This window comes from Dromiciops gliroides, chromosome 2, assembly GCF_019393635.1.
Source record: "Dromiciops gliroides isolate mDroGli1 chromosome 2, mDroGli1.pri, whole genome shotgun sequence".
NCBI lineage: Eukaryota > Metazoa > Chordata > Mammalia > Microbiotheria > Microbiotheriidae > Dromiciops > Dromiciops gliroides.
The window spans coordinates 534,071,617-534,094,668 of NC_057862.1; the positions used below are offsets into that span (position 1 = coordinate 534,071,617).

General features: G+C 44.0%; 1 protein-coding gene across 1 annotated transcript in view; it reads right to left on the reverse strand.

Annotated features, from left to right (window-relative positions):
* SFRP1 (secreted frizzled related protein 1) overlaps positions 1-22,822 on the reverse strand; it is a 76,564-nt gene extending 53,742 nt beyond the window's left edge. Inside the window, exons 1-2 of the mRNA XM_043987889.1 lie at positions 22,174-22,822; positions 14,336-14,413 (exon numbers count right to left, since the gene is read on the reverse strand). Coding sequence (XP_043843824.1) covers positions 14,336-14,413; positions 22,174-22,717 — 622 coding nt within the window. The 5' untranslated portion in view covers positions 22,718-22,822. The remainder of the gene's footprint in view (positions 1-14,335; positions 14,414-22,173) is intronic.
* Positions 22,823-23,052: the final 230 nt, after the last annotated feature.

Below are 23,052 nucleotides of genomic sequence, written 5' to 3' on the forward strand. Positions count from 1 at the left end.
CACTAGCTGTAGGACTCTGGGCAAGTCACTTAACCCTCATTGCACCGCAAAGAGAGAGAGAGAGAATATGAGAATGAGAATGAGAATAAAACACAAGGCAGGTGGGGAGGCAGGGGAAGGAAGCCAGCAATAAAACATCAATTAACCAGAACCCAATAAACAAAGTAAAAAACAAGCTCAAATAAGAATCATAAAATATAAAGCTTAAAGGGACATTAGACATCTTCTAGAAACCAACATTCTTTTTCACATTATGAAACTTAGACACCAAGAAGGGATTTGTCCAAGATCATACAGCCAGTATAGAAGCTGGATCCACATTTCCATTATAGGAGCAAAGAATCATATTTCTAAAGCAGGAAAACACCTCAAAGACCCCCCAGACCCCTGAGGCAAACAGATTAAGTGCCCTTGCCAGGGTCACACTGCTAATAAGTGTGTGAGGTCAAATTTGAACTCAGGACTTTCTGTTTCTAGATCCAGAGCTGCCCTATTCACTGCACCACCTGCCTGCCTTTGGTAGAACAACAAGTGATCATTGACCACAATCACATAAATGACATTAAAACTGAAAATCTTCAAGGCTGACCAATGTGATGACCTATTGTGCCTTCAGAGAACCACTTGAAGCATGCATGCCTCCTTTGCACAGAAAGGTGGTGGACCATAATTGCAGAATGAGTGATATGTTGTCAAATGGGGCCAATGGGTTGATTTTTTGTTTTTGTTTTTGCTTAATTATACTTCTTTGTTATAAGGAGTAAATAGTTCTATTGTTGGGGAGAGAAAAGGTCATTGGAAAACATAGTGTATTTCCCTATCTTTTGTTTAGTTTATCTTTTTTTCTGTGTGTATATATACAAACACATATGTATGTGTATGCATGCATGCATGCATGTATATGTTCTGAGAGGCAGTATGGTGTAGTGGTTAGAGAGCTAGCCACAGTGACAGTACACACTTGGGTTCAAGTCTCATCCTTGACACATGCTGTCGATGTGACCCTGGACAACTCACCTAATCTCTCAGGGATCAGGGCAGTTCTCTAACATTATAAATCACAGAGAAGGTACCAGATTGCATTAGCAAAGGGAGTCCCCTCATCTGGGAGTTCCCTATAGCAATGAAATCACAGGTCCAGTCCCCATCCCTATGGACATGAACGTGTTGTCCCTGCACACTGAGGCTACCCCTCCCCATGTCCCAGAACATAAGCTTATTAAGAATAGGGATGGGGCAGCTAGGTGGCGCAATAGATAGAGCACCGGCCCTGGATTCAGGAGGACCTGAGTTCAAATCTGGCCTCAGACACTTAACAATTACTAGCTGTGTGACCCTGGGCAAGTCACTTAACTCCAACTGCCTCACCAAAAAAAAAAAAAAAAAAAGAATAGGGATTGTTTCACATTTTTATCTTTGTATCTCCACAGCCTCACACAGTGAGACACAAGTGTCTGTCAATGGAAAGATTCACATGATAGCAATGTTTTTAAAAAGCATCAATAAAGCATTAGCTCTCTTAATTAAAAATAAACTCTACTCTCATTCTTCAAGAAGCAAATCAATTGCTACCTCCTGCATGATGTCTTCCCTAACCCTCCTGAGTCAGACAGGATTTCTTCTTCCTCTGCGCTATTTGTTGGCTCCATGTCTCTCTAACGCACTTGTGTGCTATTTGGATTGTAGTCATCTGTGGGTCTGTCTTAGCTTTGTTACTACACTATCAGGTCCTTGAAGATGGAGACTGTAATGACTTATTTTTCCTTGAATCACCCTCAGTGTCTACCACAATGATTCACACCTGGTGAGAATTTAATATCTGTTGAATGAATGAAAGAATAACAACTCCTAGAGTCATCCATCATCTCTCTTATCCTGAATAATTTTTAGAGAAGGAAAAACATCTTTCTTCTCTCTTAAGGGAAGCTAACAGACCAAATGGCCATTGAGTGAAGGAGGAGGGGAGAGTAAGGGATGGAAATGAGGGTGTGTGTGTGTGTGTGTGTGTGTGTGTGTGTGTGTGTGTGTCTCAGAAAGACTTTCATTTGTCCACATATGAACAAAAAGAATCAAGGGAAATGGAACCAAATGGGACGCAAAGGCAACCACTTAGGACCTGGGATAGAAGAGATAACTTGGGGGCAGGGGGAGGGGATGTTGCAGTAGTGTGCCAGTGAAATAGACAGCCTGAATTGGAGATGTAAACACATCTGTCCTTCAATGATCACCATCACATACACAATCTAAACCCCAGAGACCTAGCTGAATCTGAATCTTCTTCTACCTCTTCCTCGGGCAAATTTCACATATGTGCCAAATGATGAAAAGGGATTAAATGACAAATTGTCCCTTGTGCAACTGTAAGAAAATACTGGGCTTTTGCCAACACCCAAAGACCCCAGATTGATTTGGACTGATTGGATTGACTGAGAGTGATTGACTTAGCTGATTAACTCACTCAAAGTTGACTTGATTAAAACCACACCTGCCTGACTCCCAAGAGAGTGTTCTCAAAGGCCGTGAACTCTGACCTCAACACAGGACCACCCTCAAGTCCTGTGAATCAATAAATTTGGTTGATGCTAGCCAATTAACTTGAAGCAGTTAATGTAAGGACTTACAGTGAAGCAAATGTAATGACTGACTCTCCTCTGGACCCATAAAAGGTTTCCATACACAGTTACTTGGCAGTTTTGGTGCTCAGACAGGCTCATAGTAGAGGACTTGAGGAAGAACCAGATCAGGCTGGAGCTCTAAGCTAGATAGGCCTTTTCTTAACTTTCTGCCCCAGGTGTTCTCTTTTTACTAATACCTGGTATGCTTTCATAAATGCTTAATGCCCAAAACTAGTGCGAAGGCTTCTAATTTATATTAGAAACCCTAGCTAATTTTCCCTACACTTGGGACAGGAATAAGGCGACCACACATTTAGTTTTACTCATCAAACAGTCCAAAGTGTAGAGGAAGATAACCATGGTCATTTCATTCTTCTTTGCTAAGCTTCAGGGCCTGGGCTGGAACATCTCTAAGACCCCTTGTAGCCCTGATTGCCTCCAAATCTGCAGGGGCCTTCTCCAACCAAAAATGCACAGTGACAAAGCCCTGTGCTGGCCGTTAGGCAGCTAGGTGGCCCAGTAGATAGAGTAGAGTGCCAGGCCTGGAGTCAAGAAGACTATTCTTCCTGAGTTCAAATCTGGCCTCAGATACTTACTAGCTGTGTGACCCTGGCCTAGTCACTCAACTCTGTTTACCTCAGTTTCCTCATTTGTAAAATGAACTAGAGAAGGAAACGGCAAACCACTCTAATATCTTTGCCAAGACAATCCCAGATGGGGGCACAAAGAGTCAGACATGACTGAAAAGACTCAACAACAACAAGAAGACCTAATTATGACCAGATCAAAATTGTGACTAAGGCAGTTATGAGACAAATTAAAAATAGAATTATGATATATCCTTGAGCCAAGAGATGAGTTATGTTTATATATATATATGCATGTATATGTGTGTATATGTATATATATACATATATATTCAAAAAATGTTCAACTAATTCTGGAAGGGATAAATGTTGGGAGAAAACATTGGGGGAACTTTGGAGGTTGAGATGATGAAAAGCAAATACAACATCCTCATGGGCACCTTGGTACCCTCCATCAGCGACAGAATCCTGGACTGAAGGGCCCATGAATCTGAAAACATGCTATTTTGTGTTTCTATTTATACAAGCTCAGGCTAAAAGTAGATGCTTTGGCAAAGAACTGCCCAGAAGTGATATGGGCTGCTTTAGAAGACAGTGAGGTGTCCATCACTGGACATCAGCCATCAAACACTGAATAACCACCTAGTGGGCATTCTTCCTCAGATCTAGGATTGGACTAGCTGATCTCCAAGGTCTCTTCCAGCTCCAAGACATCATTTTCCTAAAAATCTTCTCCTCCTGAAGATGGACTTTAAGTAGAAACAGCTCCTTTTCAAGGTGTTTCAATGCCACAGGAAGAACCAAAAGAAAATCAAATGGAAAAAAGTTGAATCTGGCTCTTCAGAAAGGAGAGGTTGGCTTTCCTCTTATCTTGGCCAAACCAATTCTCTCCTTTCCTTGCTCATGGACACCCCACACAGGGTCAGATTGTAACATGACCATCCTATGGCCACAACCCAAACTGCCCAAGGCCCAGCTGTGCATCTACAGCCAGGACCACAGGTTCCAGTTTCTTCTCAAGAATTCCACAATCTGTAACAATCATAGGGTTGGGACCAATGAAGGAGGTGGGGGTGGGAGGAAGAGGATGGGAAGGGGAGATAGTTTATTCCACAAAACCATTCCAGAGTTTGAATATTTCTGGTTTGGCCTTACATTTTTGTACTTGTAAAACTCAATCCAAGACATGGGAAGAATATTTAAGATAGGACATTAACTACAAGAATGCAGTTTGAACGTCAACTTCACTTACTAAATAAATAGTCCTCTGCTCTCCCACAAACAAAATGCTATAACAACTCCTTCCAACGACTGAAATATCTGAGGATGTGATATGTATTTTAGAGATCTTCAATAACAATAAAAACCAGTTGTTTTCAGGCTGCCAACACCACTCCAGGGTAATAGCTCTTTCTCCCATGTCTATTTAATTTGACTTTGACTGAAATAGATTTCTAGATTATAGCCTTTTTTCCTTACATACACATATACACAAAGTCAACCCCTAAGCAAGAGCTCATAGCTGTCCTTGCTCTCAAACAAATGGTGCATATTAATTTGGATATGAGCCCTTTTCTTGGTGGAAAATAAGTTCAACTTCCCCTCCCAAGCACATCATTCCCAATTATTTCATTTCTTTCAATCAATAGTAATGAACTACCTCCTATGGCCATGGCACAGATTAGTGCAATATACAGCTTCCATCCTCCAAAAACTTGACAATTTACTAATTAATTCAATAACCTACAATTATTGAGCTATCCGCCAGGGGTATCCTCATCTCTGGGGTGAACAGTTCCCAGTGTCTGGCAAAGGGAAGAGAATCTTAAAGAGTTCAGTTCTTCAAAATCAGATAGGCAGACCATCCTTAAACTGACTATTCAACTATTTGGTAGCAAAGTAATCGGGTCACTTTGGAAAGAAGACATGAAAATTGATTCAGGCACAATGTCCAGAGTGCCAGACTCACAATTAGGGGACCATAGTTCAAATATCAGTGCCTTCATTGGGATTACAGGCAAGTCCTTTGACCCTTCTTGGGACTTAGTTTCCTCATCTGTAAAAGGGGGTTGACATTCCTTCCTTCTTTCTTTCCTTCCTTCCTTCCCTCCCCCCTTTGTTCCCTCCCTCCTTTGTTCCCTCCCTCCTTCCCTCCTTTCCTTCCTTCCTATCTTCCTCCTATCAGTCAGTGAAAAATCACTTAGTAAACACCTGCTATGTGTCAGGCATGGTAATACATGTTAGTGGTTGTAAGAAAAGGGCTTTGGGAACCCTAAAACATTACAGAAATGTGCACCACTATCCAGCATCTGGGAAAAATGCCTTGAAAACCCCAGGCACTTAATAAGTGTCTGTTGAATCATACTAAAAGATTGTGTCACAGTATAAACAAAGGTATGGGCAGCTTAGAAAAACTTTTCTGCTATGAAACAAGAAAGTTTCTGATAGCAAAGAAAGCCTTCATCCATAGAAAGAGACAGACATGGGGGCAGCTAGGTGGTGCAGTGGATAAAGCACCAGCCCTAGATTCAGGAGGACCTGAGTTCAAATCCAGCCTCAGATACTTGACACTAGCTGTGAGACCTTAGGCAAATCACTTAACCCTCACTGCCCTGCAAAAAAGAAAAGAAGAGAGGCAGATAGAAGTTGCCCTGTGAAATCTCTTAGAAGCAAAAGAAAAGGCAATTCAATGGAGGAGATAACTGTCAAACATTTTGGAAAATATGCATTGCTTTGCTAAGTCTGATTGTGTCTGAGGTGCTTAAGGGAATTTAGAGATACCAAGTAGAAAAGAGGCATGAATCTGCAGCCAAGGACAGAAAGACCCTAATCTCATTTGAAGCACAAATGACATCATATCATCTGGAAGGAACCAACAAGCCAGTAAGAAGGATGACTACCAGGCACTGAACTCTGTCTCAGCTCCACCACAAGGTGGAAAGCCATAAATCCCATGGCAAAGAGAGCAAAGAAGACTCCAGTCTGGGCAGCATTTCCTCATCTGAAAAACAACAACAATAAAGCCAGTCGAGAGCATCCCAGCCCAAGCCCCACAAGCAGGCTGGCTGCCATGTTGGATTCAGAGCTTGTGCACCATCAAACTTTGGGCTTCTAACATCTGTTACTTGATCCAAGCCAAGCCAGCCACATTCCTAAGCAGCAACACACAGGTGTTCCTGCTGGTCTTTTTCCCTATTGGGAGAAAAAAAATGTGCTTGAAACTGGGGGAGAAAGGGGAGGGAGTGGTGGGGGAGAGAGAGATTGTGACCATCCAGACCCACAAGAGAGTTGAGAATTCATTACCAGAAGAGAAGTTAATGGGAGGCCAGGCATGCCCAAGCACCCCAGAGGCTGTCGGGCCTGAGGAAGCTTTGGCACAAAGAAAGGTAGCATGCTAACCCCGATGGAATGTCCACCTCTGGACCCACGTTTTTGCGGAGAGCCTTCCAGGAAACTTACATCCTCTTTCCGCTCTGGGATGTCAGGCCTATTTATTGCTGTGTTTGAGCTAATGAAAAAAGAAGAAGAAGAAATCCTAGTACTTTTTTTCTTCCTTGCTATGTGTGCACTTAGCTTCATTTTCCCTCCCTCCAAGCAAATCATATTGACATAGGTGGCTGTGTAGTTACCTCAACGATGATGGTGCTGGTATGTGAGCACCTCAGTGAGACCCATCTGGCCAAAGGTGGGGACCCTTTTGGAAAGGCATAACTTGGCCCCAGTGGGAGGTCTAGATGAAGCTACTTACTAGCTCTGTAAATGTAGACAGATTACTTCCCCTCTCTGGGTCTCAGATTTTTCCATTGCAAAACGAGGGGAGTTAGATCAGGTGATATGTAGAGGTCTCTTCTAGCTCCAAGTTTTGAGACAGACTCAATGAACCTATGAAGTCCTGCTGCTCCATGATGACATAAAAAAGAAACTATAGTATGACAATTGGTCAGTAAGCATTTATTAAATTCCTACTGTGTGCCCAGGAACTGTCAGGAACAGATACCAACTATTGCTATCAATCAGTCAACTGGCATTTATTAAGCAACTACTATGTGCCAGGCACTTTGCTTAGTGATGGGCATACAAAGAAGGGCAAAGAAAAAAAACACCATTCCCTGCTTTCGAGCTCAGTCAAATGAGGGAGACAACATCCAGACCACCATGTACAAACAAGTTATAAATCTAAATTGGAATGAGTCTCCAAGGGATGGCACTAAGATTAAGCAGAGCTGGAAAAGGCTTCTTGCAGTAAGTGAGACTTCACTGCATCCACCCACACCTGGGGGGCGGGGAGGAGATGGATAAGATGATCTCCAGCATGTTTTCCAATTTCTGCTTCCTGTGATTCCATGAGCCAAAGAAGAAAACTTCCTTTTGCCCTAAGCCCCAGTTCCAAACTGCCAATGACACAGATTTACCAAAATTTGACTATCAAATTAGGACCTGCCTCTCCTTCAGGTGGGGCAGCCAGGTGGTACACTGGATAGAGGACTGGGCCTGGAGTCAGGAAGACCCAAGTCTGGCTTCAGACACTTACTACCTGTGTGATCTTAGGCAAGTCACTTCACCCTATATGCCTCAGTTTCCTCATCTGTGAAATGAACGGGAGAAGGAAATGGCAAATCACTCCAGCATCTTTGCTAAGAAAACCCCAAATAGGGTCACAAAGAGTCAGATATGACTGAAATGAATGAAGAACAAATCTCTTTCTGGTAAAAAGAGCAAGGGTATAATAGTTTCTAACTGAGTTCATCAATATTGGTGCAGTACAGATATTAAGGCTTTTCCCTATGGCCCTCAAACCTATTCTATAGTTTGAATCAGATAAAGAGCACACATCCCCTGGTAAGTTTACCAGGATGTATGACAGTACTCAAACCCTTCCCAAAGACTCAGTTCTATTCCAGTTTTTCCCTGGGATATATCCAATTTGTCTAGTTGCCACAAGGCCCCAGGGGTTCCAAAATCTGTAATGGGAAATGGGCTCAGGGGAGATAACTAAAGCTGAAATTCCACATGGGTGGGTTCTAAACAAAATATAGAAGGATTCAGCAAGGCTTTGCAGAGTAAGCAAGAAAAGGACAGCAATGAAAAAATTCTAATTCTCCACCATCATTAATATCCACCATGTTCCAGAGTCCCTTTGGCTCCAATCCCCCAGGTTAAGAAACAAAAGAGGGGCTAGTGATATTAATAGGTTATTAAAGTGGTTAATGATATGAAAAGATTATTAAAGGGGTTAATGATTCTGGTGAAATTCAAAGGGATTTAGGAGGCCCAACCAATAAGTAAGAGGTGAGAATTATAAAAATTCAGCTGATTTTACATAAGATTGATATGAAAATTAAGTTGATTTTCAATAGGATGAGAAAGTCTCACACATAATAAATAATAAATTTGTTGGAAGAGCTAGGGAGAGAGGAAGGGAACAAAAGAGAGAAATAGAAAGTAAATAGTGAGATAAAGAAAGAGAAAGGAAAAAAGGGAGGGAAGAAAGGAAGGAAGAAAAAAAGTAACCAATTCACTGAAGGACATTCTGGTTCTGATCAAACAGAGATCTAACTGTACCTCTTCATCCCTATATTCTGTTTCCACACCAGCTTTTGTGATTTGTATTAGAAAGTCATAATTTAATTCCTTCTTTGTGGCCAAGTGGTCTTGTATCCTAACATTGTGTCACCTCTTTTTCTCCCTCCTTGATCCTTATGCAAATGCCCTCTAACATACTTCCTCCCCTAGGTTTGTAGATCCCCACATATCTGTGTATCATCATCTTCTTCTTCTTCAAAGAATTTATATAGTATTTTAAGGTTTTCAAAGGACTTTACAATATTATCTTTCATTTGATCCTCACAACAACCATGGGAATTAGGTGCTATGACTTGCTCAGAGTCATAAGTCAATAAAAATCTGGGGTAGGATATGCACTCCAGAGTCCCTGACTCCAGATCCAGCACTATCCACTGTGCTACCCAACTGCTTCATGCTCTTCTTGTTATATATTGCTACTCTCAATGCTCCTTCTAAATAATCTATTCCTATCGAGTATGATGGCCCTTCTACTGTCATATTCAAATCATAAATAACATCCTACTAAGTGTGAGTAATCAATTTGTTTGTTATACCTACTCTGCCTATTGGTGTATTGACATCGAAGGCTGTATCATTTCTTCTCCTCTTTCATGTCATCTCCTTTGAATTATTAGACACCTCTCTGGTTACTCCTCTTTCTCCCAAAAAACCTACTATTTTCCACAGTATATGATTTAGCAGCTGGAGCTGAAAAGTTTCCTCCTCTCCTCTCCATTCTCAGTTTAAAAATCCATTTAGCGGATCATCAAGTCTCCAGGTAGAAGTATTTTTCTTGGCCCTAATTAGATACACTCCATCCCTGGCAAAGGGTATGTAATTGCTAGCTAGATCTTAAGCCAAGGTTCAGAAAGCCAAAGTCCACTCTCTTATACCATCCTCTAAGCTACCTAATTGTTTCTCATATCCTCCTTTCTATTGTAAAATCACTGCCTCCAAAGGGAAGTAGTGATATAATCACCCATTTTCCCAAACCTTTCAATTTTCCATCCAAGGCTTCATAACCCCTAAGGATTCTTTCTATAAATATCATTATTTCCATATGAATCACGAAAAACGGGTAACACTCATTAGGTTCAGAATTTTTTCTTCTTTCATCTTTTCTCTCACTTCCTGACACATATTTTAATTCCATTCTGCCTCCTCTGACTAGTTTTTTTTTTCTTTGTTTCCCACCTTAATCATTTCTTCCATCCCATCATGGAAGACTTCATCGTCCCTTGATAAGCCAAAGAAGACAGAGACTGTCCTCAAACTCTTTCACCTTTTCCTCTAGAGAACCAATTTGAACTTAGTAGACACCTGGTTGTTCTATAGTTGCCTATAGAATAAATACAAAGATAGCACTGTCTGGGTCACTGGAATAGTTCCCTCACTTTCCATGCCTATTACAGCTGAGATAAGCCGTTCTCTGTGGCTTCCAATGACTCTTCTCCCTGCCAATATGGCAAACTGCCAGCTGCTTGATGCACACAGAGCTCCTAATTGTTTCTTCAGAGATGGACTCTTCTACTTTTTTGTGCCTTAGCTGGACACCTCACCCAGGTAAGAATGATCTGTAATTATCATATTCTTGGCAAAAGGCTGCCAAAGTCACCAGTGCAAAGAGCAATTACAATCAACTATTATCTGCTAAAATGGTCTTTTGAAGATTTCACATCTCCAGCCATTTCCCAGTTCCTCTCTTTTTTTTTCTCTTCTCATAGCCTGTGCTGAGTGATATTCTTCATCCTGACGGCTGTGCTGTATCAGACATCCAGTTGGGAATTCTTAGGCAGAAAGGTTTTATGGAACATTCTTGTTTCTTATAAGAAAAACAATTCATCTTTGGAAAGAAGCCTCACATGCATTTGTGTTATTGAGAGTTTATTCTGCATAAGGTCTAGGGGGACTCACCATTTCCTTCTCTATGACAGATTCTGTGGCTGCTTTATCAGAGTCCCTGCAGGATCTGTCTACCTTTCCACCCTTGTTTTCCAAACTATGTTGCAGAAAAACTAAACTACCAGCCACTCCTCAAGCCCAACCTTCCACCTCACACTTCTGGGCATCTACCACACAAGCTACGTCCATTCCCATTTCTGAGATATACTGCCTCCTCCTCTCTGTCTTTCAACATCCTCATCTTCCTTCAAGGACTAACTTAGGTGACACCTACAACATGAGGTCTTCCCCTGATCCTCTCCCCCAACCCAAGTCGTCAGCTCTCTTCTTCAATGATTTTCCTTCTACTTTGTTTATTTATACACATGCCTTATCCCCAGTAAAATGTAAGCTTCTTCGGGATCGGGACCACTTTGTTTTTGTCATTTTATCCCCTTGCACTTAATACACAGTGCCTTGCAAACAACAGGCACTAAATGAATGTGTTGGATCTAACTACCAATCTTTTTGTAGCATCTGAAAATCTACCAAATGATCATAGATTTAAAGATGAATGGGACCTCCAGACAACGGAAAATCCTCTGTTTGGCTTTTAAAGCCCTTCACAACCTGGCCCCTACCTACCTTTCCAGTCTTCTCACACTTCACTCTTCTCTATTCATTGTCTGATTCAAGCCTCCTTGGTATTGCCCTTTCTCCTGACTCGGCATCTTTTCACTGGTTGTCCCCCCATGCCTGGAATCTTCTCTCCCTCCTCACTTCCACTTTCTGGATTCCCTAGCTTCCTTCAAATATTAGCTCAAGAGGCCCTTTCCCAATCTTCCTCAAATCCAGAGCCTTCCCTCTCTTGATTATCTTCAACTTACCTTGTACATATCTTGTATGTATATCCTTGCTTACATACTGTCTTCCCCATTAGACTGTGAGTTCTTTGAGGGCAGAGACTGGGGTGTTTATTTATTTATTTATTTATTTATTTGTTTGTTTGTTTGTTTGTTTATTTTTAGTGAGGCAATTGGGGTTAAGTGACTTACCCAGGGTCACACAGCTAGTAAGTGTTAAGTGTCTGAGGCCAGATTTGAACCCAGGTACTCCTGACTCCAGGGCTGGTGCTCTATCCACTGTGCCACCTAGCTGCCCCAAGACTGGGGTTTTTTAACCTTTCATGGTTTCCCCAGCATAAATCCTAGTGCCTGGTACATAGTGAACACTTAATAATGCTTATTGACTTATTGACCTTGACTACAGAGGAGGAAGCTGTGAAGCCCAGAGAGGTTAAGTGTTAAGTCCAAGCTCACACAGCTTCAGTTTACTGCATGGCAGGCAAGATAGAACCCTAGTCTTCCAGCACTCTATCCATTATACCACACTCCTGCTCCTAACAGCCTCCACCCTGAACTTCTCTATTACAGCAAGTCACAGCAAGAGGTACTAGGGCTTTGCAGATCTCATTCACATGCAAAATGGCATGCCAAGTCATCTAGCCTGATTGGATGGGAGTTGAAGTAGCTGTAGGAAAGAAGGCCAAGTCTCCAAGAACAGAGAAATAAATAATGGATTTTATCCAATGAGACCTCTGGAAAAAGCTCATTTCTAGCAAAAGCAGGAGTACAGAAAGAGAATTCCCCCCCCAAAAAAATGGATAAAGTTCAAGTAAATCTGATCATTGTCAAGGAGCCACAACTCCTCCTTTAGAAAAGGGACTGAGCTTTTTTTATCCCTCTTATTTTATTCAATTCCATTGCTTTGGTGACTGCTTACACCTAGTTATAATGCTAGTTCCCTTTCTCAGTTTATATTTGTGGAACTAGATAGTAGGGATGTCTGGATGGACATGAATGAGGAAGATATGTGTAACCTATCCTTGTTTGTTCCCAGTTAAAAGCCCTGAATAGCCTAGCTGTGGTGGCACACATTCCTTGTTAGTGGGGGAAGCCAAGGCTGGCAGATGACTTGTGCTCGGAAGTTCTGAGCTGCATTAGGACTAAATCAGATGTCTGCACTAAGTCATTGTGGAGACTCCCAAGTAAAAATACAATGAACACACAGAAAGGGGGCATGGTACACCAGGCTCCCTAAGGAGGGTCAAACTGACCCAGGTCTGAAAGGAACCTGGTCAAAGCCTCTGAGACAATCAGTAGTGACATCAGGCCTAGGATTAGCCCCTTTCATTTCTAGCCAGGGCAAGATCCAGTAAAAACAAACAAACAAACAAACAAACAAACAAACATGAAGTTCATTGTGAAACAGAGCACGTAGTGCTCTGTTTTCTTTTACAAAGCATATATATGGGGAGCAGGGAGGGGTTTACAGGGAATGACTCCCCTGGGGCACATGAGGAATGAATCTCCAGGATGACAATATTGAAAATGTCAAAAGCACAGTTTGGAAGTTCCTTCATAGAAAGAGAGGGAGAGGAGCAGGATCTTGGTGGATCACCCTGAACCTAAGTCCCAAATTTCAGTCTTTCCCAGAGTGATTCTACCAGGGTCAGTAAAGCAGCTCCACTGCACAATACAGTCACAAGAATACCAGGACTGAGTCAAGAAATCTGAGTCCTGAATCTGAGGAAACTCACTGGAAAATTCACTCCCACTCTCCATGCCTTTGCTTCCTCCAGTGTAAAACGGGAGGGTTAAACTGGATCTCCAACATCCCTTGGAGCTCCAAAAGTCAGATGTGTATCACCCTTTGTCCTCCCCAAACCCTAACTACCACCATGGAGAAGGAGAAAAGAGCCGTTCTCCTCTCTGTGGGCAGGGGGAGATCATGAGCCACGCCTCAAAGCATCAAATGCCCCCTTGCCCCTCAATTTAGCAGTCTGAGCAGAAGACATAAGCTGGTAGAGGAGAATGCTTTGGTATTCCATCCCCACCTGAAAAGACTTCAACCCACTTATGGGCAGAAGCTCTGCATTAGCCCTTGGGGACAAACACCACCGAGAGCAGGACTGAGCCAGGAGATATAACTTAGATGGAGGAAGAAAGTCATGGGAAGCTGTAGAATAGCTACAAAATTGTCCCTGGAAGGGACAGCCCCTCTTCTAGCTTTTGGATAAACCTACAAAGAAACCTTCCCACAAAGGAAGCTGTAACACAAATTCAGCAGTGTCCTCTCTACCCCCCCCCCCTTCTCCTTAAGTCTAAGTTCTTTTTATGCTAGAGCTGTGGGGGGAAAAAAGAAGAAAATGTGAGCCCACTATGATGCCGGGCTTCCATGGGCTGGGCTACCCAGATGCCAGAGAGGATGGACACCCTTCATCCACATGTATACTCTATTCTTTGTGGTCTCTCCATCCCTGGGGAGGTAGCCTCCCGCCCATCATTCTCATACTTTGGTGGAGTAATACTGACACCTAGGGGCAGAACTTGGGGCAGCAATTTTGCACAAGCCCTTTGGGCTCCCCGAAGAAACCCAGAGGTGACAGACAAAATCTTCCCTTTCAGAAAAGAGATATCTATGTTCCTCTGGCTTCCGAGTTCTTACAAGAATCCTCTGGTGGAAAGCTCCCCATGTTTGCCTCTTTCCTCAGAGGGATCAGGCATCCCAGAAGGGAAATAAGGAAGCTGTAAGCAGCCGTATTCACGTTCTGCACCAGGGGAAGTTGGCTCCTCGTTGGGAACATGTGGATTTCCAAACCTGTGGAGTCCATAAAGACATGCTTACCAAATTCACTGGCACAGAGATGTTCTATGATGGCTTCAGATTTCATCTCATTATCACAGGGTGGACACACAGCTGTGCCTAGGAGAAGGAAAAGAACAAGAGAAAATGTAATGAGCAACTTGAAAATAGTGAAGAGCAGCTGGAGAAGGAGGGCATCCCCTGGTTGAATCCAATCATCAGGATCATACTAGGGAGGGAACATGGTGCAGTGGAAAAAGCCTTGGAATTGGTGTCAAAGGACCTGGGTTCAAATCCTGACTCTTTTATTCTTATCCTTGGTTTCTTCATCTGCAAAATAACCAGGTGACCTCTAAGGTCCCTTCACTCTCTAAATATATGATCCTGCAAAGGGAAGAATTCTCTGTGTGTTCCTGATCTCTGCCAGTCAGGGTAAAGAGAAAATATTGCCCTACGTCCAAGATATGAACTGCTTCTGACTCTCATTAAATAAACACTGTCTAAAGGAGAAAGAAACATGGGGAATGGTTGAAACAACTCACTTCCTGGTGAATCTTAGATTATTTCCAGCATTGTTTTCCCTGACAAAGACTGATTTTGTTCTATTTTATAGGTCTTTCTCCTTTCTTCCCTGCATATTGTTCACTACTCTAATCAATAGTAAAAAGCAGACCCTCTTATTCCACCCTTTGCCCTGCCCTTTCTCCAATGTGATCTTACCAAGATACTCCTCTATGATACACTGAACCTGGATGGTAGCAGAAAAAAAGAATGAATTCTAAGTTTATTCATGAACTCCATTCCCAGGACATTGCCATCCTCACCCAGCATCACTCTGCAAAGGGCAGAATTTCTAGGAAATGAGGAAGGGGAATGAGAGCGGGGAGGGGTCACCAAAAAGAGCTGCCAAATGGAAAGGCAGAAATTGGTGGGGAGAGGCACTTCAGTGGACTTTAATTAGTGAATGCCTGTAAAAGGCTTTGAAAGGTGAGGAGTACTGGGGGAGGGGCCAAACACCATTGGAAGGAACTTCTGAGGACTAATGGAGAGTGGCTGTTTCTCTGACATGAAGCCACTGAAATGCCAGCACCTAGTAATGAACTGCTTCTCAAACTCCACCTTCTGTCTCCCACCTCCAGGCATTCAGACAAGAGTCTCTCCTGCCTGGAATGCATTCCTTCTTCATCTCTGCCTTTCAGACGCTTAGTTTTAGAAAGAATCAAGGCCTAACTCAGTGAAATCTTCACAAAATCTCCCTGATCTCCGCCCCCCCCCACCACCACCCAATAAAAAGAAGAAATCCAATAAGTTTTTAATGAATGAACACTGAGTTTAATCAGTGAAAGCAGCTGTCATAACAGAAAGACCCAGTGGCAAAGGAGGCTACACAGTCTAAAGGGATTCCTGCTGAAGAAACAACAATGTTTAGCAATGGAGCACTGTATATCAATGGGCTGGGGCTTGGTAGACTGAGGTTTCCATGAGCAGTTCCTGCAGCCAGCTCTCTGCCCTAGAAAAAAAAAAGCCTGGGAAGGAGAGGTAGATCGGCACAGTTAAAAGAGTCCAGGATCTGGGAGTCATAAGGCCTGGGTTCAAATCCTATTTGGTCTGAAGAACAGCCAAGGTCCCTTCTAGCCCTGAGCCCTTTGAATTTGTTGAGATCTCATGTTAAGACTTCATATGACTCAGGAAAGAGCTAGTGATGGTTTCAGGTGGAGGTGTCCTCTGCTCAGAAACATGTCCCCAACCTTATTTCTCTTCTCCCCATCCCCCCTCAAGAGAGTGGCCTGCAGTTTCTCCTCCCTCATCAAACAGATCAAAGGGGCTCCTCAGCATGGGACACAGATAGTGAGAAGACAGTGGCTTCCTGCTGTCCCCCCACCCCACCCCCGCCACCACCATCAAACATACAAACACACATACACACACAGTGTCATACCCCGTCTTCCCACGGTAAGAGGGAAGGAGAATGACAAATAACTTCTCCCAACACATTAATGTTGCACTCAGAACACCTACACTCCACCGCTAGGGGATTAATGCTGTGTCAGAAATAAGGAGACAATGCGGTGCATGGTGGTATGTAATCTTTTCCCTCGTTCCAAGCAGACTTCCAACACAGTCTGGAGACAGTTTGTGTTAAAGTCCACTAGACGTATGATCTGCAGAAGGATTACTTACACACACACACACACACACACACACACACACACAAAAACACACATTTAATTGCTCCAAGGGGCAGGCACACATATCCACTCATTCTCAGAAGGAGCATAACAATCAGATAAATTCCCATCAGTCTCAAAGGAGTCAGGACCTTCCCTGCAAACAATGGTCTGTCAGACTGACCTACAGTGGACTCTTCACCCAGATTTTGGAGGATGAGTGATGGTGCCAATATCTCCTGAACAAGAACCAAGGCTAGCTTAGAGTTTGATGCTTTGACCATAATCTCTGTATATTGTGGGAGGTAGTGATGGCTGGGGAAAGATGGGGGGAGCTCCCCTAAGTGCACAACTATAAGAAGCAGTGCCAACATATCCCTTCACTGCTAGAAAAATGGTTGTTCCTTCCCAAGTAGCAATGAAGTTTTGAACGGGTGGAATGCTTCAAGTTTGTCCCCGTTTGGGTTTAAAGAAGGAAAAAACCTAGAAACCTTTGTGTGCTGCAAAGCTGAAAGAGCAGAATCTTGACGGACAAGGAGCACAGAAGTCGGGATGTTTGAGGCCTGGAATCTGCTCCCACACATTTGTCTCCCCCTCTGTACAAACTCTGCGTCCCTGCTCTGTGCAGAGTTCTCAGTAACCTAAAACTGGCTTGGAAAGCACAGCCAGGGTAGTTTCCTTACTCCTACATTTGGCCCCGGGAGGTCAGTTTACTACTTCTGAAGATGGCAAGTGTGGAAGCAGTGACTTCTATGTTTTCCACATTACTTCTCTCCATTGTGCCCGTTTCCTTATGGGAAATTCTGAAGCAGCTTTATTCCAAAGGGAGAAGAAGGAATGTGCAATGCAATATTAATCTGTGACTCTCCTGATATGTACTTGGGGGCCCTACAGCCCACAGCAGCAGGAGGAATGCAACAGGTCATCCATATGAAAAGTAGAGCCAAATCCCAATTTGAAAGTGTGTAAAAATCATTTAGTTTTTTTTTATTTTAAAAGGAAGAAAATCCTGAAAGACTTGGGGGTGATAGTAGCAGCAGTAGTGGTGGTTGTGGTGGTGGTAGTGGTAGTGGTGGTAAAACATGAAGGAAAAACTAAGCACTAAGGTTAGGACTTTCTTTAATTGAATTAAACCCCATACACAGCAGGAATTATACCCTTACTTAATATCTCTCCCTTTCTCCCTCCCCCTCTCTCTCCCTCTCTCTTTCCCTGCCTCCCTGTCCCTGTCCCTGTCTCACTAGCTCTCTCTCTCTCTCTCTCTCTCTCTCTCTCTCTCTCTCTCTCTCTCGCTCGCTCGCTCTCGCTCTCGCTCTTGCTCTCTCTTTCTCTCTCCCTCTGTCTCTCTGCCTGTCTCCCTCTCTCTCTACCTGTCTCTCTCCTCTTTCTGCCTCTAGCTCTCTCTCCTCTCTCTCTCTCTCTCTCTCTCTCTCTCTCTCTCTCTCTCTCTCTCTCTCACACACACACACACACACACACACACACACACACACACACACCCCAACATACAAACACAAAAGGCAAGTAGACCAAAATTCGGTTGATGTTTACCACCTCTTAACTACAAATACAGGAGGAAAAGTAATTTTAAAACATAAATTTAAAAGTAATTTTAAAAAATTTTAATTTTAAATTTAATTCTGACAGCCTTCATTTGGTGAAAAGACAGGGGTTCAAAAGCAGAGGCACATCTTAGAGCATTCATTCATTCATTCATTCATTCATTCATTCATTTTCCCTCTCATATCATGAAGACTCAAGAGTAAGGAAGGAATCACACAAGTTTCTGTTCTTTGATGAAAAGAACATACACGTGCACCCACTCTCCTCCTAGGAGAACCATAGAGGAAAGAGAACCCAAAAACATAGTAAGATGGTGGCTCTTATACAACTGCAATCTATAGAAGAGAAGGAAATCAGCTTGGATAGTTCATATATGCTAGAATTTCTAAACAAAAGAAAATGAAACAAGAACATGAAAGTTTTTCAAACTTAAGTCTGGTAATTTTTTTTAAGTGTGTGGCTTTAGGGGTTTTAAGTGTTGATGGGATTGAAGTGCTTGAGAAATCACTCTTCTGTAAAGTATGCAATTGCCTGTCCAATAATAGCCCACAGAGGCCTGGCATCTGCTCTGAGGAAAGGTGGCTTTTGAACTAACATTTGCAAGCAAGGGGGTTTAGTATAATGGCAAAAACATCTGATTTAAAGTCTGAAGAGCTGTGTTCAAATCCTGGCTCTGAGTATCAGAGTCCTAATGAGTATAAGGTCACATCCTACCTGTATGACCTTGGGCAAGCCAGTTCCTTTTTCTGAGCCTTAGTGTCCTCCCCTGTAAAATGAGAGGGTTTGGACTACATCATCTCTCAGGTCCCCTTCTAGTTCATTGTTCTAGGTTCTAGATGGTTCTAGGCTTATCTAAAGGAAAACGTGGATCAGGCCAATGAATCCAATCCCCAAAGTCCAGGGAATGCACAGATGTATGTGTATATGCACTCATGTGCATGTGTGCACACTTACTTGAATATTTAAACATGCTCATATGTGCTAAGCAGAGAGATCTGGTATAGCAGCAGATCTAGATGGATAGTGAAACATGAGACTGACAATATCTAACACTAGTTCAATCAAGAATTTTTATTTCTGCCTGCTTGTTACCCTGGCTTCCTTCAAGTCCCAGCTAAAATCTTCATGGAGAAACCTTTCCCAGTTTCCCTTAATTCTATCAGTTGTTTACAATTGATTCTACCTATAGCTTATTTGCTCATAGTTGTTTGCATGTAGCCTCCCCATTGGACAGTGAGCCTCTGAAGAGCAGGGGCTGTCTTTTGCCCTTCTTTACTCCCCTAGCACTTAGCACAGTGCCTCGGACATGGTAAGCACTTATTGATTGAATGACTGACCAGAGTAACAGTTCCATGGCTAGTGTCACTTCTGCAGTGGGCAAAGTCTTAAACTTCTTTAATTCTGATTTTGTGAGAGCTGTGCCCATGGCTGCTCTTATCCAAAACCACCAGTTTATATTCCCTAATTGCCAGTTGCTCAGTGTCCGTCTCTGAAAACTGTTGTCATTCTATATCACTGACTTCATTCAGAAGATCAAACACACACCTTCTTACAGCTAAGAGGAAAGCTTCTTGATGTCAAACCTAAGAAGCCTTAGGCAGCTGAAAAAGAGACTTGAGAAAGTCATAATCACCAAGGGAATGATGGGAGGATGAGTGGCAAGCAAGTTCCCTTCCTGGCTTCTCAACTGTAGGACATAGTCTTCCTCTTCCTTTGTTCAATCTAGGCTAAACAGGGAGAAGTGACTACCTGAGCCCCCCTAGGTAAAGGCAAGTTGGTGAGGGCAAAGAGGTGAGAAAATGGGGGAAACCACTTGGGTTTTACAAGTTAAACTCTGGCAAAGAAGCACTGAGCAAAAAAAACAAACAAACAAACAAATACCTGGAAATCACTGAATCTTTCTGTCTCTGTCTCTCTCTGTGTCTCTTTGTCTCTATCTTTCTCTGTTTCTGTGTGTGTCTCTCTGTCTCTGTCTGTCTCTTCTCTGTCTCTGTCTATCTCTGTTTCTCTGTCTGTCTGTCTCTCCCTGTCTCTCTGTCTCTGTCTCCCTGTCTGTGTCTGTCTGTCTCTCTCTGTCTCTGTCTCTCTCTGTTTCTCTCTCTGTCTCTCTCTCTGTCTCTCTGTCTCTCTCTCACCTCTCTCAGAAGCATGAGAATGAGGGTAAGGAAAGGAGAGCATTCTCTCAGTGCATACATCTACTTGTCCCCAATCACCAGCCTCACAGCTATTTTCTAATGGGCCACCCCCTCCAAAGCCCGGACTCTTCTATCCCAGGTCGTGTCCGCTTCCGGTCCCCGAAAGTGGCAATTACATGGTAATCGGAGGAGGGCTGTGTGCAATAACACCCGGGCAGGCGGGCGAGCCGGCAAGCGTAGTTGCCAGGGCAGGCGCTGGGCTCGTCCCCCCAGCGGAGAGAGGAAGGGGAGAAGGAAAAGCCTGCCCAGGCTGCAGGCGACGGACCGTTCCACATGGGCAGAACACAACGTGCTTTGTTTGCTCAAGGTAATTGCTCGGCTGGCTCTCGAAAGGAGCTGAATTTCCCGTAAGGTTAACCCTGTGTAGACAGAGGAGTGTCAATCGTGTTGCCCCCAACTCATTTCATTGTGGCCTGGACTCCCTAGAGCCCCTAGTCATAGACTCAAATGACTGAACCGCACCTTTCACAATACTCCCCCCCCCCCCGCCTTATTCCACATCCCATTCAAACAATCAACTGTGTTTGAAGTTAAGTAACACCCACCCAACACACACGAACAGGAACACACACACACACACACACACACACTCCCGCTGAATTGAGACTATTTCATCTTTATGGATCTTTGAAATTAAATAACATCTCCACTCCGTACCCATTCCACCTTTACTATTTCTTTATGAATCGATACGGGGTGAGTAGGTCAAACTCACTACGCTTCAAGGTGGCTTAGTAAATGTGTAAGTACCACCTAGACTCCCTCCAGTCTAAACCACTTAGCATCTCCCAACGGGAAAATACACACACACACACACACCTGAGGCTTGCCAGTCTAAGTGTGATAATCCATTCTTGAGACCGGATGACTTTCCTAAACCCGTGAATGTAGAAAATTCTCTGTCTTGGTCTATTTCCGCATCCCCCCGTCCACACACACCCCCAACCACGAATTATCTCTAAAGTCTGAGAGGAAACACTTGCTAAGAGCTTCTGAGAGAATAGACCGGTCATCTGGGAGGATTTTAAATCCAGAGCTAGCAAAGCTAATGCTCACCCCCATTGAGACAATAGACAATGAGTTAATTACATTTTTCCTCCTTCTAATTACCCGGGGATTTGTGTAACTGTTCGGTGAGGGGAAGTGGAGGAATCCAAAGATGAGAGGGAAAGGGATCCCTTAGCAGAGCCAGATTAACAGTCCTAACCTGAAAGGGAGGGGGGAGGGGGAAGAATCACAGCAGTTTCTAAACTTTTTTTTCCAGCTAGCCCCACTGCTATCCTGGGGCTATTTTGCTGAATGACTGGCTAAAGATGGTGTTTAAGCCTCACTGTACCTATGAAAATAAACAAAATAGCTTTTAGCATTCTCCCGAAACTTGCTTGCACATACGCGTAGGTATATACACACACACACACACACACACACACACACACACACACACACACACACAACTGACTTCATTTGGGAGTTCTAGTTTTCTCTTAAAAAAGAAAAAAAAATGTTCCTTGGGAACATTCATCCCTCCCATAGGATGGTGCAAGGGATTTTTCCACTTTCACTTAAAATGGACTTTGCTGGGGTGGGATGTGGGGATGAGAGCAGGGCTTACTCTGAGAAACACTGAGCTAGGAATGGGCATGGGGCATTCAGAACTCAGTGAAAGGGGACGGCCGTGGATATGGGAGCCAAGGCAGAGACTCGACATGCACCTAGCTCCAGGAGACAGCAGAAGTTTTTGTGGTTATTCTAAAAAGTTTCAGGACAACTTCTTGGCAAGTGGTCTACCTTACTCCTGGAGAAGGTGGTGGAAGAAAGGAGTTTACGGATGCCTCATTCTTACAGGGATTACAACTTCATCACCTCCTTTCCCCTTCCCCACCCCCAGCCCCAAAGTGTGTCAGAAGATGAAACACGTCTGAGGACGGGAAGGAAGGAGGGCTGCTCGCCTTACCTTGAGGCTTGGAGGCCTCCGTGGTGTTTGGAGGGGTCATAGCAATGCAGACGTCTCCCTCTGGGAACTTGTCACACTTGAGCATCTCTGGCCAGTAGAAGCCAAAGAACTGCATGACGGGTTCACAGGAGTCCCGCACAGCCTCGCAGAGCCAGCGGCATGGATAAATGGGCCGGTCCAGGCAGACTGGGGCAAAGAGGGAGCAGAGGAAGACCTGGGTGCCGATGTGACAATTTTTGTTGAGCAGGGGCACCCAGCTGCTCGCCTGCTGCTTCACCTCGGCCATCGTCTCATGCTCCAGCAGGTTGGGCAATACCATCTTCTTGTAACCAACATTGTGGCACAGCCTCAGGTCCACTGGGATGTCCACACACTGAGGGGGCTTGGTGTAGAACCGCCCGCTCTGGTAAGAGCCGATGTCCGACTGGAAGCTCACATAGTCATACTCACTGGCCATGCCACCAGCCCAGAGACCGGCAGCAAAGGCCACTAGTACCCCCACAGGGGGCCAGCAGCGGCCCCGGGAGTGGTGCGCCCTACCCATCCTTGGCCCAGAGTCAGATCAACTTTGGGGCTGCTCTCTCTGGCCGCAGAGAGGTCTCACCGTGCAGAAAGTTTGGAGGCTCCTGCCAGTGATCCTCGGGGACAAAAGAAGCCTCCTCCACCCCTAGCCCCCACCCGCCCAGTTGCTGCACACTCCTGCCCAATCCAGTAAACCTTGTACTCTTCCCTCTGGGTTTGGGTGGGTGGCGGGTGGTGGGCAATGGGTGGGGAGGGGAGGGGAAGGGAGCGGAGCAAATACAGCCCGGTCTGTCCGTCTTTTCCCTCCTTCCTTCCCTGGCCCGCGGGGCGAACAGCACCGACTCCCGGAGGCTGCAG